Source organism: Nannospalax galili, unplaced genomic scaffold (genome assembly GCF_000622305.1).
Source record: "Nannospalax galili isolate Female #2095 unplaced genomic scaffold, S.galili_v1.0 scaffold1096, whole genome shotgun sequence".
In the NCBI taxonomy this organism is placed as follows: domain Eukaryota; kingdom Metazoa; phylum Chordata; class Mammalia; order Rodentia; family Spalacidae; genus Nannospalax; species Nannospalax galili.
In genome coordinates this window covers 1,585,244-1,602,668 of record NW_008338289.1, presented here as the reverse complement: position 1 = coordinate 1,602,668, position 17,425 = coordinate 1,585,244, and the positions used below count along the sequence as shown (strand labels likewise).

General features: G+C 45.9%; 1 protein-coding gene across 4 annotated transcripts in view; it reads right to left on the bottom strand.

Annotated features, from left to right (window-relative positions):
- Window positions 1–17,425, bottom strand: part of Dapk1 (death associated protein kinase 1) — a 207,803-nt gene that overhangs the window by 27,663 nt on the left and 162,715 nt on the right. For all 4 annotated transcript variants that reach the window (XM_008833093.2, XM_008833095.3, XM_008833094.2 and 1 more), the window contains exons 16-19: window positions 16,190–16,387; window positions 14,445–14,642; window positions 9,398–9,496; window positions 2,960–3,037 (exon numbers count right to left, since the gene is read on the bottom strand). In XM_008833093.2, coding sequence (XP_008831315.1) covers window positions 2,960–3,037; window positions 9,398–9,496; window positions 14,445–14,642; window positions 16,190–16,387 — 573 coding nt within the window. The remainder of the gene's footprint in view (window positions 1–2,959; window positions 3,038–9,397; window positions 9,497–14,444; window positions 14,643–16,189; window positions 16,388–17,425) is intronic.

Below are 17,425 nucleotides of genomic sequence, written 5' to 3'. Positions count from 1 at the left end.
GCAATAATTGACAAAATGCTAGATATTATAATGTTCACTCCCAACCTTCCTTTAAAAAAATCCAGGCACCAAATGCAAATGCCCCTAATCAAGGGAAGCAAAGAAAAGAAACTTCAAACTGCAGGAACCCGCCCCACACTAAGCTCCAAATTCTAAACTAGGAAAATCCTACCCTTCCCACGGGCACCCTGAAGCTGCACCCCAAAGCTTCTTGTGACTTATACTCTTAACTGTAACAGCAATTTAAATGCAACGTATAAAACTTGGGCAACAGGTTAAGGGAGAAAGCCTGGAGCCTGGGCCCTACCCATGCTTGCCACTGCAGAGTACTCTGGATTTGCACACAGCCTAGAAATTTCTCTCTAAATAAGAGACCACGCAGGGGGAAGAGGCAGTGAAGCACAGCAGAGCACAGCAGACGTCTATGCTGGGCCAGAGAAAGGGTAACCCCTGCCACAGCCCACAGGACTGTCAAGGTCACGATTTTTGCCTAAGGATGAACTGAATGTACATTCCCATAGGCCCTTGCTCCATAATAAAGTAATCAGCAGTAATCAGCACTCCACAGTGAGAAAGATCGAGGCAGCACACTTTCCAGAGGCCCCAGTGCAGGGAATTGATGTTCTCCACAGGAACTGAGGGAGGGCCTGTGACTATCTGGGAATCATGATAATGATCTTTGGGGACACTGGCCAGACCAGGGACTGAAGAGGGCTGAGAGCTCCATGTCTATATACCTGGTGAAGGTGTTAAGTGACTTAAGAAACCCTTCCCAGGTCTCCAGTATGGGATAACAAAGACCAAATGTCAACACCTCAGGCTCATCCAGCAGGAAAAGACCAGATTCACTTGCCCCTATGGACAGATACCACAATGGGTAACTGCGGTAGAGAGTATCAGTTTATGCCTGACTTGTGATCATGCCCTGATTCAGGGTCACCAGCTAAATGGCCCAAACCAGAGGCTGGGAGGTGGGGCTTCTATCAAATTTCAGCTGATTAATACATTACTTCTAAGAAATTGAATTTAAAAATGAGGAGACCATGTAACGGTTTAATATCGATGCTGACCAACTTGAAGACTCTTGACACCTTTGTTTTGCTGTGTAAAGAGGGAGGCATACCTGCTCTTCTAGATCAAATTCTCACTCAACCACACAATGCCCAGTGGCACAGCATGGGAACACACTCTACTGGCAATGATTCTGGACGTTTCCTGACTTATCTCCCTTGGGAATCCCCAGAGCAAAGAAGAGATGCATCCCTCAGGTCCTGGGAGGTCTCTCTGTCCCTTGGCTGGTTGTCTGTCTGCTGCCTCTGGGTCAGTTTACAGTGTCAATGGCATAAGAGTGTGTGAGTGGTCCATGACACCATCCCTCAACTAGATCCACTCCAAGAGGTTCTGAGTATACACGTGCATTTGAAGCAGTGGGGTCTTTCCAAGTCTAAATTCTGCTAAGGAAAACAAGGATCCCCTATGCTTTTCTTTGCAGATCGCAGACAATTATGAGAGACAAACTGCTTGTTTCTGTCAAAGGAAAGACGCCATCCTCTTCAGCAGGCTTCATGACAGACTTTGTGGGGCACCCAAGACTGATTTGGACAATATCTTATAAACCAATCAACTGAATCACCATTTTACTACTAGACAGTTCGTTCTGTAGAAATCATAACAAGACTGTTACAGGAAACTAGGAAAATATAGTACTGTTTAAAGAAAATATTAATAGGGCTGGAAAGATGGCTCAATGGTTAAGGGCACTGGCTGCTTTTCCAGAGGACCCAGGTTTAGTTCCCAGCACCCACATGGTAGCTAACAACCATCAGTAATTCCAGTCCCAGGGGATCTGATACCTTCTTCTTCTGGCCTCCAGAGGCAATGTACACATGTGGTACACTTCATCCATGAATGCAAAACACTTATACACATAAAATAAAAAATTTAAAAGAAAATGTTAATAATCCACAACAACAAAATCAAATCCCCCACTGTTATTTTCTTTTTACTTATCTTCAAAAGAGCAGTATTTTAGGTTTTATTCAAGACAGGGTCTCATGTAGCCCCGAGTGTGACCTTGAACTCCATAGACAGCAGAGAGGATGACCTTGAACTTCTGATTTCTCTGCCTCCATCTGCTGGAACTGGGCTGTATTACAGATACATGCCAGCAATTCTGCTTCTATGCAGGCTGGGGATGGAAACCAAGACCTGGGTCATGCTTTGTAAGCACCCTATCAACTGAGCCATACGCCAGCCCCAAAGTGGAGGTTACAATGTGAGGTTAAATGCACACAATTTATTTTTTGCATATTCTTTTATTTTAGCCCAGAAACACCCTGAGCATTAAACTCATAAATAAAACCTCTTCATAAATATTTTGAAAGACCAAATATCATTTGGTTCTTCGTGGCAATTTACTACACAGTATTATTGGGAATTGATTTCTAATTTTTACTACTGTGTTTTAAATAAGACTGCAGTGAACACCTCTAGGCAGAGAGATCTTAGCCTAAAGGGTTTGGACATTTTGAAGTCTCTCAATTTATATGACTTGGGCTGCAAACTATACACCTGTATTTGTTGTTTTTGTTGGGTTTCTGTGAATGTTACAGAGGTATTGCTTGATAAATAGGGTAAATGATACCTGAGAACTCAAAACAAAAAGGGGGAAAGAGGCTGTCAGTGTTCTTATGAGCCGTTCACTGTGTGGTGGTGGTAGAAGTTGGGAGAAGAGACACCAGCACAGCAATGGAAAGAGGCCAAACTGGTTTTTACAGCCAGCTGTAGAAGAAATCCAATAGACAACTTAGGTTTTATGACAAGGGACATGCAAAGGACAGGACAGGAACAGATGCTCTTCCTAAGCCAGTGTCCAATGCCTCCTCCTAAGAGTCTGCAAAGGAAAAGCCTGAAGACATTGAGCAGAAAAGCAAATAGAGACTTCCGGATGGAAGCTCACCTTTCGGAGTCTTGCCAGGAGTCCTGCCACATGCTCGTGCTGCTCTGACTTGGCAAGGTCCTCTGCCGTCTTGCCATCCTGTGGGAGAAAGATGGTTAGTGGCTTTTCTCTGCAAAGCAGAGCTGCATGTGATCCAAATCCATCAACTCAAGGCAGAAATAAGCACAACATGTGTCGGAAGTAAATCAGATAAAAAGGCAATGTCTTGGGCTGCTTCACTATCTGGGGAATTCCTATTTTATTTGGTAGCCCGGGAAAAGAGACACAGTTCAAGGCACACAGCAGTGCCTTGTGGTACCAATAGTAAGACATCTCAACCCATGGGCTTCATCCAAACTCATTCTCTGGTTGACTCTTCCCTGCCCTGAGTACCTGTCTCTAATCAGGAGTCAAGAGAATCTGGTTTAGTGCTAGCTGGTGTCTTACATCCTCACACACATAAACCGTATCCCCATATGATGCTCGCTGTTGGTAACCACTGTGCCTTCCAAAGAGAAGGCCGAGTCTAGCACACAATTTGCTACTTTGAGATGTTGGTAAATATAAAACGAGGACCTAAGGGCCCACAGCACTTTGATGTTTGCTTTTGAGAGACTTCACAGAGCTGCAGTTTCAGACAAAGAGATTTATTCTCATTTCTATACACGAACAGACACATCTCCTGAGAACCTAACGGCCCATGCCAGACCCAGTTCTCAGTGAGGTACATGCAGGAGATCTCAGTGTCTCCCAGGAGACAGGAGCTATAGCTGTGCCCACACCACACCAAGGGGGAGATGGATATAACTGTTCTGTTGACATTTTTGAGAGCCCTAAAAATTCAGAAATTGAGAAGATGAAAAGCCATTTCCAAATAAATGAAAGCAAATTTTTTAAACATAAGAAAAATAAGTTCATGGTTGCTCTATCAGGATTCAATCATAACCATTTAAGTGCCATCCTGCAGAAGCCTAGGGACACCTGAAGTCTGTCTAGCTACAAGTCTCCCAATTCAGTTGCTCTGGAAACACACCTGGGGTCTCCCTAGACCGACACTACTGGCATTACTAGGAAATTTCTCTGTCATGGGAGGTTCTCTCTGGCTTGCAGGGTGATGATTAACATCTCTGCCTTCTACTTAATGGTGCCAGGCACATCTCTCAGCCCTAGCTTGAAAATCAACTGTCTTTAGATAATTCCAAGGGTGTCCTGGGGACAAAATGGCCAGGCTGAGAACATTTGCCCCAGACTAAATGTGGAGCTTAGCTGTGTGCTCTGAAGAGTGGTGCTGCCCTGTCAGGGTCACCCTATCCTCAATGCATCCTCAAAGTTCTGAAATAATCCCAATGGCAAGTCGGAGTTTCTGGTTTGCTCTGGGCTGAGCAGAGTTCCTTATTGGACACTGTATCTCCAATCAGGAGCTCCTGATAACTGTCTAGGTTGCTTTACTTGCAAGAGAGATGGCCTTTGGAGGGGCTAGGCATTGAAGATACACAGGGTATGAGTGGCTGGAGCTTTCCAAGGTGGCATCTGAGCCTGAGCTCCAAGGACAAGCAGGGACCAGAGGCATGGAGGTAGGCCTTGGAGTACAAGTGAAACTGCAGATCTGGGGATGGAGGTGAGACTCAGAAACAAGGTAGGGTGGTGTGCTGGATAGCTTTAGTGCCAACTGACACACCTGGGTTGAGGGAGCCTCAATTGAGGAATTTCCTTCATTGGACTGGCCTATGACCATGTCCATGGGGCACCTTCTTGATTGCAGAGAGATGTGGGAAGGCCCCACCCACTGAGGGTGGTGCCATCCCTGGGCAGGTGGGCCTGTGTTGCATAAGAAAGCAGGCTGAGCAGGGGCCAGGGGAGCAAGCCAGTAAGCAGCGTTCCTCCATGGCCTGTGCTCCAGCTCCTGCCTCCAAGTTCTTGTCCTGAGTTCCTACCCGGGAGATGTAAGATAAATAAACTCTTTCCTCCCCAAGTTGGCAGTGGTCAGAGTGTTTTGTCACAGCAATGAAGAAACAAACTAGGACAGAAATTGGTACCAGAGAGTGGGGTACTGGATCTGACTCAATTGTTTTTGGGAGGACTGTGGAAGTATTTGGAACTTTGGGCTGGAAACACCATTGAGTGCTTAGTGTTTGTTTGCTGTGGAACTTGGAACAGTTATGCTGAAAGAGTTGTGAACAATAGAAGCCTGGCTTGTGAAGCTTCAAAGGGAAGCAGTGAGTATCAGGGCTGTTTGTGTGATATTTTGAATTAAGAATCTAAGGGTTCTGGTCGGCTGGAGCTGAAGAATCAGCTGTGATTAACAGACCAGAACCTTAAGTAAACCTTTGCTTTACTGGGACAATTGATGCTGGTTAGCTGGGGCTGAAAAAAATCAGCCATAAGTAACAAGAGACCAGCATCACTGTAGTGGAGTCTTCAGGGAGGTATTTCCTAGGATCAGCACACAGAGGGGACCCCAGCCTCTATCTCAGGCTGGAAGCAGGACTTGGTAATGTGTAAGAGCCTCCTGCATGGTTCTGGTGTTGAAAGTGTGAAGGGGTCACAGACAGCAGTTGAGGCTTGGCACTCTGAGAGGCCACGAAAGGCCATAGGTGAAAGTGCAGCTTCAGTTGCAGCGAAGACCCCAGGATTGAAGGGGTCATGGAGAGAATCTGAGGCTTTGCATCCCAAGAGGCAAGAAAAGGCCATTGGTGAAGGTGTAGCCTCAATTTCAGTGGAGACCCCAGCTTTTTGGAGATGCCGGGACCATGGGATGACGACCAAGGACAGCAGTAAGTGTGGAATGGAGCTGGCCTGGGTCTGCGAGACAAGTGTGTGTGCTGTGGACAGCAGAGTCAGAGCAGTGGAGCTGCCAGAATCCTCTGGAGCAGAAGACCGTGAGTGAATCCTAGATGTCCAGGCTTGAGCTACTTTGCTGGACTTTGGTTTGGCTTAGGTGTGCCCGATTCTTCCCTTTGAAATAAGACAGTACTTGTTTTGGGTTTTACAGAAGCCCACCCACAGTTAAGAGACTTTTAAAAGAGACTATGGATTTTTAAGTGTTCAGATTTTTTTAAGGACTGTGGGGGTTTTTAAGGTTGTAGTGTCTTATGTTGTGATATTAATGTTAACATCATATCTTGGGGACAAGAATTGGAAAGGTTATGGTTTAATAGTGATGTGTTTGTGTGTCAAGTTGACAAGGGGTCAATTGTGATGGAGAGCTTTAGTGTCACCTTGACACACCTGGGTTGAAGAAGCTTCGACTGGGGAATTGCCTTCATTGGACTGGTCTACGACCATGGCCATGGGGCACCTTCTTGATTGTTGAGTGATGTGGGAGGGCCCAGCCCATTGAGAGTGGTGCCACCCCAGAGCAGGTGGGCCTGTGTTGCATAAGAAAGCAGGCCGAGCAGGGGCCAGGGGAGCAAGCCAGTAAGCAGCGTTCCTCCATGGCCTGTGCTCCAGCTCCTACCTCCAGGTTCTTGCCCTGAGTTCCTACCTTGGGCTCCCTGATGAACTGTGACCCGGGAGATGTAAGATAAATAAACTCTTTTCTCCTCATGTTGATAGTAGTCAGAGTGTTTGTCACAGCAATGAAGAAACAAACTAGGACAGGTGGATAATGGGAGTGGATATCCAGGAAAGAACAAGGAAAACACCAAAGGGCAAAGATGGGCAGGCAGAGCAGAGGCAAACGGGGAACAGGTGCAGGGAAGGTTTTGTGCTCAAGGCAAGAATGTCCAGGACTAAGAAACAGGATTAACAAGAACCCATGGTATTTGGGTGAGCAGGATGAGAAAGCAACAAAAGGATTTCTGCACAAATCAGAAAGGGGGTCACATCCAGACAAAGAAGGAGGTACCATGGAGTCAGCCTCTGGGGCTCCTGGGGTAGCTCTGAAAGTTGTTTCTTGACCTAGGTAGGTCTACAAAGGTCTAATAATAATTAACCAAGGTTTACATTAGATCATGTGCTTTTATTTAATCTATGTTTTCATTTATAATAAAAATTTGGAAAGAAACAAACTCCCAAAAGGTGACTGGGGCCTCTCTTGAGTCAAGGGTCATGGAAGACAAGCCTGTGGAGAGTGCCAGATGGGAGGCAGGAAGGAAGATGTGAGGGGCACTCAGAAATATTGTTTTCAATGTCCTAGCTGAGAACAGAGTAAGAGTAACATGACGCTAGGGGGTGCTGTGGGACCAAGGGTTATTTGTTTGGAGTCTGCTTAGACAAGATGAAAGATCAAAGTCCCAAGGGCTGGGCTGTCCAGCAGGGCAGCTGTAGGTCTGAAATGGGGTCCAGAACAGACATGCTGTCAGTGCAGAGCACACTTAGGAGGTCGAAAACTTGGTATAGTTGCAGCAATATGAAAGATCTCAATGATTTCAAAATATTCAGGCTGAAATGATATTTTGCATATGCTACTAAAATTCATTTTTGCTGCTTCTTTTTTCTTCTTTAATGTGGCTGCTGGAAAATTTGAAATGACAGATGTGGTGCAGGTTTTGTCTGTTAGGGACAGTGTACAGCTTTGTACACTGGCCACCCTACTCCCTGCTCTAAGAGCCCTGCCTTCCCCTAGCCAGGAGGCCAGATGACCTCTGGCCTCGCTTACTAATGGAGAGAGCTCCATGCTGTGTTCCTTTGTAATTCCTGACAGGAGCTGGTGGCCACCAGGCTCAGGCTTCTGCATGCAGTGCTTGTCACAAGCCTCTGCCCATTTCCTGGCAATTCCAGGCCCCAGCTCCTGTAGAAGGCCACCCCCAACTTCCCAGGGCCCCAATCTTCTCTGTCACCACTATAGTCACCACCAAGGGACTATAAATTGACTGCTAAGACACTTTGATCAGTATGCCTTTCCCATTTTCTAGAAGTTTCTGTGTTCCTGGTTTACATCTATAGTGAGTACATGATGAAGTTGGGTGAGGCACTACGATGGTCAGGAAGCACTGGGCAGAACGTCTCCAGGAACTGAAAGGGTTAGTTAGGGGGGATGAAGCAGGATGGTGGTGGGACTGAAGAGACAGTCCCCGTCGGCGGGGGAAGAGCAAGCAGGGAGGGCCACAGGCTCACAGAGGGACCCCAAAGAGACTACACATTTGTGGCTCTAACCCAAGCTGCCAGATCTGGTAGGAGTAAGTAGATGACATCTTCATCTTGTTTTTTTCCTATGAGGCATCATCTGAGACAAATATTTTTCCTCATAAAAATGCATGTGATGCTTTATTAACTAAACCATGGCTTAAGACATGGTCAGACAGGATGATGAAGGCACCTCAGGCCTAGCATGTCTTTGCATAGCAAGGCAGTACCTTTTATTTGGTATACAGATTTGAAGGGGTAAGCAGATGTACTCAGAAGTGTGCTCACCCCACACCATGTACTAGTCATATCTGGGCCTAGACAGTTCATCACTGCACAGAACAGACCTCTTGGGAGGGAATGGTACTATGAAAATCTAAATACAGACAATGAGGAAATATCATACTCCACAGTTCAGCAAATGCATCCCACAGAAGACTTTGTGAGAGACGTTTGAGGCTCGGTGGGCTCACCTCTGACACTCTAGCATGCATAGGCAGAGACAACAGGTAAATGAATGGTGTGGCTGTGTTCCAGTGGAACTTTGGCAAAAATGCACGGCAGGCTAGATTTGGCCAGTTTGGTAAGCCCTTGAAATCAGGCTCTACTTTCAGGCTCAGGGCCCTTAGGTGGGCTGCCACATCAAAACACCACTTGATCTTCTTCGGGAATCTTAACCTGTCAGTAAAGCTCGAATCTGTGAATGTCAGGACTTCCCCACAAAAGCAGTCAACCCATTGTTGGATCATCAACAATTTAAATGATATTTCACAGTCACAGTCGAACTGCACCTTATTATATTAGCTCAACTATCATCTCTGATATTTCACGAACTGTGAACCAAAGGGTTTCTTCTGCTGGGGGTTATTACATCTGAAATGGGAAGTGGGAAGCAAAAGGAATAGGGTCTCTGTCTTACTTAAAAATATTTGGTAGGCCTAGCAGCAAAGGCAGAGAGCAGCTCTTTGCCTCATGGTAGACTGCCATACCCCAACCCCCTGCTACAGAGGGGCTCCGGCTCCTCCTCCAGGGTACTGGGCCTCCTGTGTCCTGGGGCCAACAGGAAGCACTTATGAAAGAGAAATACCTACATCGAATGGAAATCTAAGAGGCACTGTTGTGTAACATGGCAAACAAAAAGGCCAGTGAGAACCTGCGGGACTCTGGCAGAGCAGGGCTGGCGAAATGAGAAGATGACACATTAACTAGATATTAAATTGGTTCTGTGTGGGCAAATGTTTATGTAACTGCGGTGGAGGAGTTAAAGCTTAATAGCAGCTTGTCTGCCTTTAGAATGTAGTTGCCAAGCAATACCTTTCTCCTTGTGCCCTTCAGGCACAAGAAGCTTCCATGGCTCTCTGCAGTCCCAAACCTGCACCTGATGGTACTCACCGAGGTCAGGGCCTCCACATTGGCACCCATCAGACAGAGGTAGCGGACCACATCCAGGATCCCATTGTTGGCTGCAAGGTGGAGAGGAGTTCGTCCATACTGGAAAGAGAAAAAAAAAATACAAAAGAGAAGTTGTCATGGTTGCTGCCCGTGAGACCCTTTGGTTCACATTTCACAGTTGCTCAGGAAAACAGTTAGGGAACACATTCTAAGAGACTCATTATGTAAGGGGTCTGGGGTCCACCAGAAAGAAAGAGAAGGCACTGGCTCCCACTGAGGCAGGCCTGCCAGGCAGAGTATTTTCAAGTACTGTGCTGCTGAAAGAATAGCTTCAAACACCTACAAAGGATGAATGAGGAGGTTTGCCAGGCCATCACTAAGCCTCCTGCTGTGCTGGCTGGCAGAGATCAAGCCAACGAGGCAAGGGCCTGAGCGCCCCACACAGAAGTATCTGCACCATGGTTCAAATTTAGCCAGCCAGGAAGAAGAGATGGAAGGACAGCCCCCGAGGGCACTCTAATGAGGTAAAATTTTGAGGGCATACCCACTATGGTTTTTATGCCTGTGGCTTAGAGCTGTGTGTTATAGCACCTCAGGGCACTGCTGTGAATTCACAGGAGCAGTGAGGATTTTCTTTGGGTTTTGAGAGATACCAGGTGAATTTTGGTCAAGGTAGCTCAGGGTTGGGACACGATGCTGTTGGCTTTCCTCGGTGACACTTAATCTTTGTATGTCTGCTCTCGGGAGTTGGTGGTGGCTGTGATAAAAGCAAATGTCTTGAAAAAACAATTATGGAGAATGGGAAGCAGGGGTGGCATCCAGTCTGAGGCCACAGTCCGAGACGCTATGGAATGCCCAACAGCCACACGCCCCCATCGGTGACTGTGCTTATCTGAGAACGAAACAGCAGCTTCCTCCCCGTTTATGTGCTCGTCTTCCTCAAACGCTGCTAAATTTGAACTGCCCACAGACACAGGTCCATTTCATTTCACTTGCTCTGCAGGAATCATGAATAAACCAAGACCCTGCAAATGATGTAGTCAAAGCTCGGGATCTCTGCTTACAGTGTTTGCTGGGTTTGGACGTGAAGTCGGTACGCAGTCATTTAAAGTCTCCAATACAGGATGGTGAAGAGAATTAAAGGCCTCAACATCGCTTCTCCGCATCCCCGTACTCACTGCTTTGAGCTCTCTTTAGCAACATTTTGGAATATTTCCTTCCAAGCTCTTATCTATGAATCTTCAGTAAGAGAACAATAATTGAGAAAGATAAGACGTGATCCCTCTTTACATTCTCCTGTACTTGCTTTATTCACCAACAATGGACTGTGAATGCTTTTCCACATCTGTAACTAAATCTATCACATGCTTTTGAATGCCTGAATGATACTCAGTGCATGGCTATGCCATGATTCACGTAGCAGCCCGCACAGAACAGACACTGAAGAAATTTCTGGATCCTTAAATAACCCTGTGATTTGTGCACATACTCATGTTTGGTTTACTGTCATCTTTATAGTGATTTAAAAGTAGACCATAACTTTCAAACATCTTAGGTTAATGTGAGGAGAGAGATAGCTTTACAATCTGGAAAAATGTTTGGAAAAGGAGCTGTAAGAAAGATCTCACTTTGGCTACACAATGTACAGTTTTATACAGAGGGAGACAAGAAAGAAAAGGGGTAAGAAAACTGATGCTTTTGAAGGACCTCCATGGTTTTTAGACAGGGGTCTCGTGTAGCCCAGGCCGGCCTTGAAATTCTAACCCTCCTGCCTCTACCTCCCTCCATGCATGCCTGGAAAAACTGGAATTCCAATTCCTTAGCAATACGCTCCACGTCTTTCACCATCGGAAGCTCAGGATGCCTTCTAACTGCATCTCCTCCCTTTCTGCATCACTTCCTCTCTCAACAGCCACACCACACTTGCTATGCGTCCACAACAGTCAAGACAGGCCCGTGCAGAGATCAGTCTGAAACTGGCTCTCCTGACGTCGTCATCGGTATAGACTTAATTATCATGTCCCCCCTGAAAACCTTTCTGATTCTTTAACAGCGAGGTGTTTGTGTTTCTGTGGCACAGTAAGCCTGCCCTTACAGGGCTGACAAGAGGAGAACTTGCTACTTCTGGTTGGTGCCTGGCTTTCTAAAGGCAGCCTGAAGGCAGAGCCAAACACGGCAGCATCCACAGAACCTCAGGTGCTTGGCACAGTGCACTGATCACATGATGCTCACTCCCAGATCTCGGGGGGCATTCTGTGCCTTAGAAGTATACTGTCATCTTTTCCTTTCTCTAACGTGTGCTTGCTAACTCTGCTGGGCTAAACAGCTGCTGTCCCAACCTTTAAATCACAAGAACAAGACATGAAGAAATGCCACTACCTCTCAGAGAGTGATAAGATCCTGTCACATACTGAGAGGAGTAGGATGTGAATGGTCACGTTTACTTCTGGATGAATCTAATCTAGTGAGAAAAATGCAAGGCAGCACCATGGAGAGAGAGTCAGAGACTGCCTGCCTGCCTGAGGAGTGGAGACACGGTGCTGTGTCTGTACCCGCCATCGTGCCGTGTCTATACCAACGAATGGCTGCCTGAGGAAAGATGGGCTGGGTGGGCTGGGGAAACACTAACCTCCACTTACTTTCCTGCACAAAGTTCAAGCTCCTTTACTTCCTCACCTGAGAAGAGGAAGAAGGAAAGGGGGGGAAGGGGGGGGAAAGAGGAGGAGCAAGGGGAAGGGGAGGGGAAGAGCAGAGAGACAGGAAGGGGAAGGGAGAAGGAAATAGGGAGAGGAATGGGGACGGGATCAACAGGAGAGGGGGAGGAGGAAGAGGAGAAGGAGGGGAAGAGGTGAGTGGGGAGAGGAAGAAACAGTGAGCTGGAGAGACAGAGGGAGAGCTAGAGGAAGAGGCAGAAGAGGAGGGAGAGGTGGGAGGAGAGGCAGAGAGAGATGGGGACAGAGGCAGAGGGAAAGGAAGAGATGGAGAGAGAGATATGGTTTGGTTACTGTTTGTGCTTCAAAGGTTCATGTACTGGAGACTTGATTCACAGTGCAATGATGCGGAGAGACAGCAGAGCTTTTTAAGAGGTGAGGCCTAGTGACAGGTAAGTAGGTCTTTAGTGCTTTACTCTCTGAAGGGGTTGACACCTGTCTCTCAGGAGTGGGTAAGGTCTTGAAGGTCTGGGTTTGGTGACAGGGGTGGGCTTTTATAAAGCAAAGTCTATTCCTCCCGTGCTCCCTCCTATGTTAGGACACTCTTCATGTTATAATAAGGTCAGAAAGAGCTGCAGACAACCAGCACATTCCTGCTCCATGTGGGTTCTGGATAAGGGTCTGAACTTTGCTGTCAATTCTAAGGGGCTGTGTGTGGAACGCATGATTTTTACCTCAGCTGAGCGCAATGGAGTGACAAAATCTATCTCATCATGAATGCCCTCTATGCACCATTGCTGTGCCATATATGGTAGAAATACCAAGTTCATCAACAAGCCAGTTCATGAAGTAGTAAAACATTTCCAGCAAATAAACCAAGTTTCTCGTTTGTTCACTTTTGTGGTGCTATGGATACAGCCAAGGGCTTTGCGTATACTAGATAAGCATCCACCACTGAGATACATCTCAGTCCAATGTAGTTGCTTTTCAACATGGAAATACAGGATTGTCTTGATGGGTGTTTGCTTTACAGACAGGCTCTGTCCATGTAGCCCAGGCTTACCCGAGACTCGATATCTTTCTGCTTACACATGCCAAGTGTTGGAAACTCAGGTGGGTGCCATCATGCCCAGCATTGCTGGATTTTTAATGAAAACGTTTAACAAGTTTTTCCCTTTAGGCATGGGCTAAAACATAACTTGTTTTGTGTTTTCTGGATACTGGGACTTGAACTGAGGTGTTGTTCATGCTAAGAAATGTGCTGCAGTACCCCAGATGCTGTGCACAGAGCACTCACTGTGCAGTCAGTGGCCAAGACTAAACGTAGTTCAACGAGTGTATGTTCATTGGAGCCACTTTCAATTCACTTGAAGAATCCTATAAGGAAAGCCACTTGGCTCCCCCTGAAACCACTGACATCTTGGCAGGATTAGAAAAGGATAAAAGAAGGGAACAAGGAGCTGCTCATGGCTAGGACCTAGGTACTGTCTTTGCAAATTCCAAGAAGGAAGTACTGCCAATTTCAGTTTCTACTACAATCAATCACATGATATGCAAGAGAAATATTTTTTCTGAAGAAACATAATTCTCCAGTTGTTTCAGTTATCAATTCTTTTACCTCAAACAAATCATAAAACCCTACCGGCACCATATCCACCATTTATAAACAAACTTTTCCCATAATTAAAATTAATTCCTCTTGGACTTTGTTTTTAACACAATCAGAGGAGAATAGTGTTTTTGCCTTTCATACAGTTACAGGGCTAAAACTACATGAATATTTAGCTGTTCTCATTTTATACTGAAAATCTAGATGGAAATCAGGGAAATGGGGGTGGGGAGCCAATGTCTAGAAATCTGCACAAAGAACTTTTTATGGACTGAGAAAAATGCAATTTGTTGTCATTCCCTTATCATTCACAAGGGGATAGCTTTCCCTTGATCTTAGAACTTTGTTTTAAACACATATACACACACACACACACGTTCATGTTAGAAAGTTGTGACAGACATCTCAATGCAGACAGATGAGACAGCCAACAGTCCTGGGAACCTTGATCAAACCAGTGTCACCACCATTTCTTAGTGCTCCAGAAAGATGCCTACATTTGTACCATGGCCTGTGATTCCTCCACAGGAGCACGTGCATATGTGTGCTCGGACCCTGTTCATCCCATGAGTCCAGCAGTGGGAAGCCAGGATAGGCAGGAAGTATAGGAAATTACCCAAAAGACACACACAGCTCAAAATGGCACTGTCCTATAAAACACAAGTGTATGCAGGTTGACAATCATTTTGAACTTTGAAGAGATACAAATAAAAATTTAGCCCAGACCCAGCAGCAGGTGGCTTGGCAGACACACAGGCATCCTGGGGATCCCATCCTCTGCACTTACCTTGTTTGAAATGTCCAAATTGCAGCTAGCTTCACAGAGGGCCATCACGATAGGTGTGCTGCCATCTTTGCAGGCCACATGCAGGGGTGTGTTGCCATGCCTGTCCTGGAAATCCACGAAACACCCATAGCTAAGGAGGGTCTTGATGACCTCCATCTGACAACGCCTCACAGCAAGATGAAGAGCAATGTGTCCATCCTGGAACCAAGCCAAAGGCCATGAGTGCTTTTCACTGAGGTTCAGGCCTGTCTCTCCTCCTTTCCTGCTCCCACTTTGTGAGGCTTAGTTGGAAACAGGATTGCTACCACAAAAGCCTAAGGACTTCAAAAGTCACTGATGGAACTCTGAAAGAGGGGGGCTTTATCCAATTCACTTAAAAAAATCTCAGCCTGGACTGACCATTAGCTAATTACTTAGGCTCAGCCAGTAGAACAGAAAGATGCTAACCCTCTCTATCAGAACTGGTAAGTTACTTTTGGTGTGCCAATGGTCTGTGAAAGAGAAGTGTTTGAAAAACACTTTTAAAAACATTTGCCTAAGGGCTGAAGAGTTGGCTCAGCCGTTAAGAGCACTGACTTTTCTTGCAGAGGACCCGGGTTCAAGTCCCAGCACCCACATGGTGCCTAACAACCACCCTAACTCCAGTCCCAGGGAATCCAACACCCTCTTCTGGCCTCCAAGGGCATTGCACAACACGGGTGCACTTAAATGTAGGCAATGCTCTCGTACACACAAAATAAAAATAATAAAATATTTCTAAAAATTTGCCTAGCCATAGTCACTAAATTCTTAGACAAAGAAACTACCATTTTTATTTTAGACCAGGAAAAACTGAGAAAGCAACCAGAAATAATTTACCCAAGGGCTTTCATATGCATAGAAAGGAGATATAACTTGTTTTATGTCTACATAACACAGAATCTGGCCTGGGAATTAATTCCACCATTACAGAACCCTCCGGTGAATAGACGTGCTGGGTGCTGGAGGCATCTGGGGAGGTCTACCACATCTCTACCAGGTCTGTATGGGTTTCTTCACCCACCATTCTCATCATTTGGGGTTTAGGAGTAAGCAGGGTTCTAGAGGCCAGCCCCTACCCCCAGCTATGACAACCAAAATGTCTCCAGATATCACCAGAAACTCTCCCGGGGGTAAAGCTGCCTCCAACTGAGAACCACACTCTGTAATGAGGCACTGCTCCACAAACAGTTAATACATGAACGGTAGCACCCCCAGTTAACTGTATACAGCACCAGCATTGTCATTTTAAAGTGCAAGCTCAAGCTGATTATGCTCAATCTGCTTTGGTAAAAATAGAACACCTTGTCTAGAATTGAAATTACCAAATAAGAGTTTGGCTTATTGTCTTTTTTTACAAAAGAGTAGGTGGTGAAAAGAAATAAACTATTTCTATTTTTATTATTAAATTAAAGAAGATAAAGCACCTAATTTTATGTGTTTAAAAATTAACACTGAGGTGCCAGTTCAGTGATCGTCACTGTCCTGACAAGAAAGTTTAAAAGGTTAAAATTAAAATAATGGTCAAGTTGTAAATTTTGTTATATACCATTATCAGTTACTACGTAGAAGGCAGTTCACAGAACGTTTGTAATTCAGGAGAGGAACACAGTTACAGATTCTGCATTCGAGTTTGTTAACTCTGGGAGATGGGTGGCCAAGTCCTGTGGTCCCTCTAGCCCACCAGATCACTCCACAGGGAGTGCCATACTGTTCCTGCAAAGCACCTTGTCACAGGCATTAAGGTCAGCTCCGTGTTCAGCCAGACACTCCACAATGTCATGGTAGCCCCTGGCGGACGCTGTCAGCAGGGGGGTCTCTCCCTCACGATTCTTGATGTTCACATTACAGCCAACTTCACAAAGGGCTTTGGCCACAGAGTAATAGCCATGCCAGGCAGCACAGTGCAGTGGGGTTTCTTCTTCCTGGCCAAGGTCACAAGCACAGAGGAGGAGAAAGCAACAATGGGAAAGAAATACAAGGCTGTGAAGGAGCAGAGCGTGCAGCCAATGCAGCAAAAATAGTCATCTGACGTGATAGCACCAGTGGAAGCCACTGCCATTAAGAAGGCAGACCCAACACTCTTCCCCAGTCACTTTTTCCTTCAATATGAGTGTTGGGTGAATTTAGCTTTCTCAGCACATTACTGGCACTGAGTTTTGGGGCCATGCTGGAACTGGCTCAGCTTTTCTGAACAAGAGAGCTTGTTTTATGTGGGTGGATTTACAGCATCTTTCTTGCTAAATTGCCTTTGTCTGTAACTAATAATAACAGGAGAGCACTTCTCTGAGCAAGAATTCCTTTAGCAATTTTCATGTCTCAATTTCTGTGGTGTATATAACTCCAGGATGAGTCAGAGGAGCATCGCTACTTTGTTTTGTTTTCTTTTGTTTGGTCTTTTTGACACAGGGTCTCCCTGTAGCCCCAACTGGCCTGGAACTCATTATGTAGACCAGGCTTGCCTTGAACTCAGAGAGATCCACCTGCCTCTCCCTCCCAAGTATGGGGGTTAAAAGCGTGCACCATCACGCCGGAGAGCATTGCTACTTTGTAAGGAAGCAATCCCAATAACCATATTTGAACTAGTCAAGGAAGTGCTGGCCTGGCGGTTCATGAAGACTGAAAGGTCTGTACTTTCTTGATCACCATCATCAGACACATATCTGTTTACAAGAGGCCGTGACGGTGTAGCGCTCACAAATGTGAATTCTGAAGCCATATTGGGTAGGGTTCAAGCCCAGGTTTCACTGCTTATGAGAATTTGAGGAAACTGTGGAACTTTTCTACCAGTTTCCTCATCTGTAAAACAAGGATGCTAATTACAGCAACACACCTTAAAAGGGTCTGCAGAGGATTAAACGAATGAGTGATGGGGTTAGAAGGGAAGCAGGCAATGATACTGCTGTACATTGCAGAGTGCTGTTTGAGGCAGACCTGCACCCTGCAGTAGATGAGAAGACACC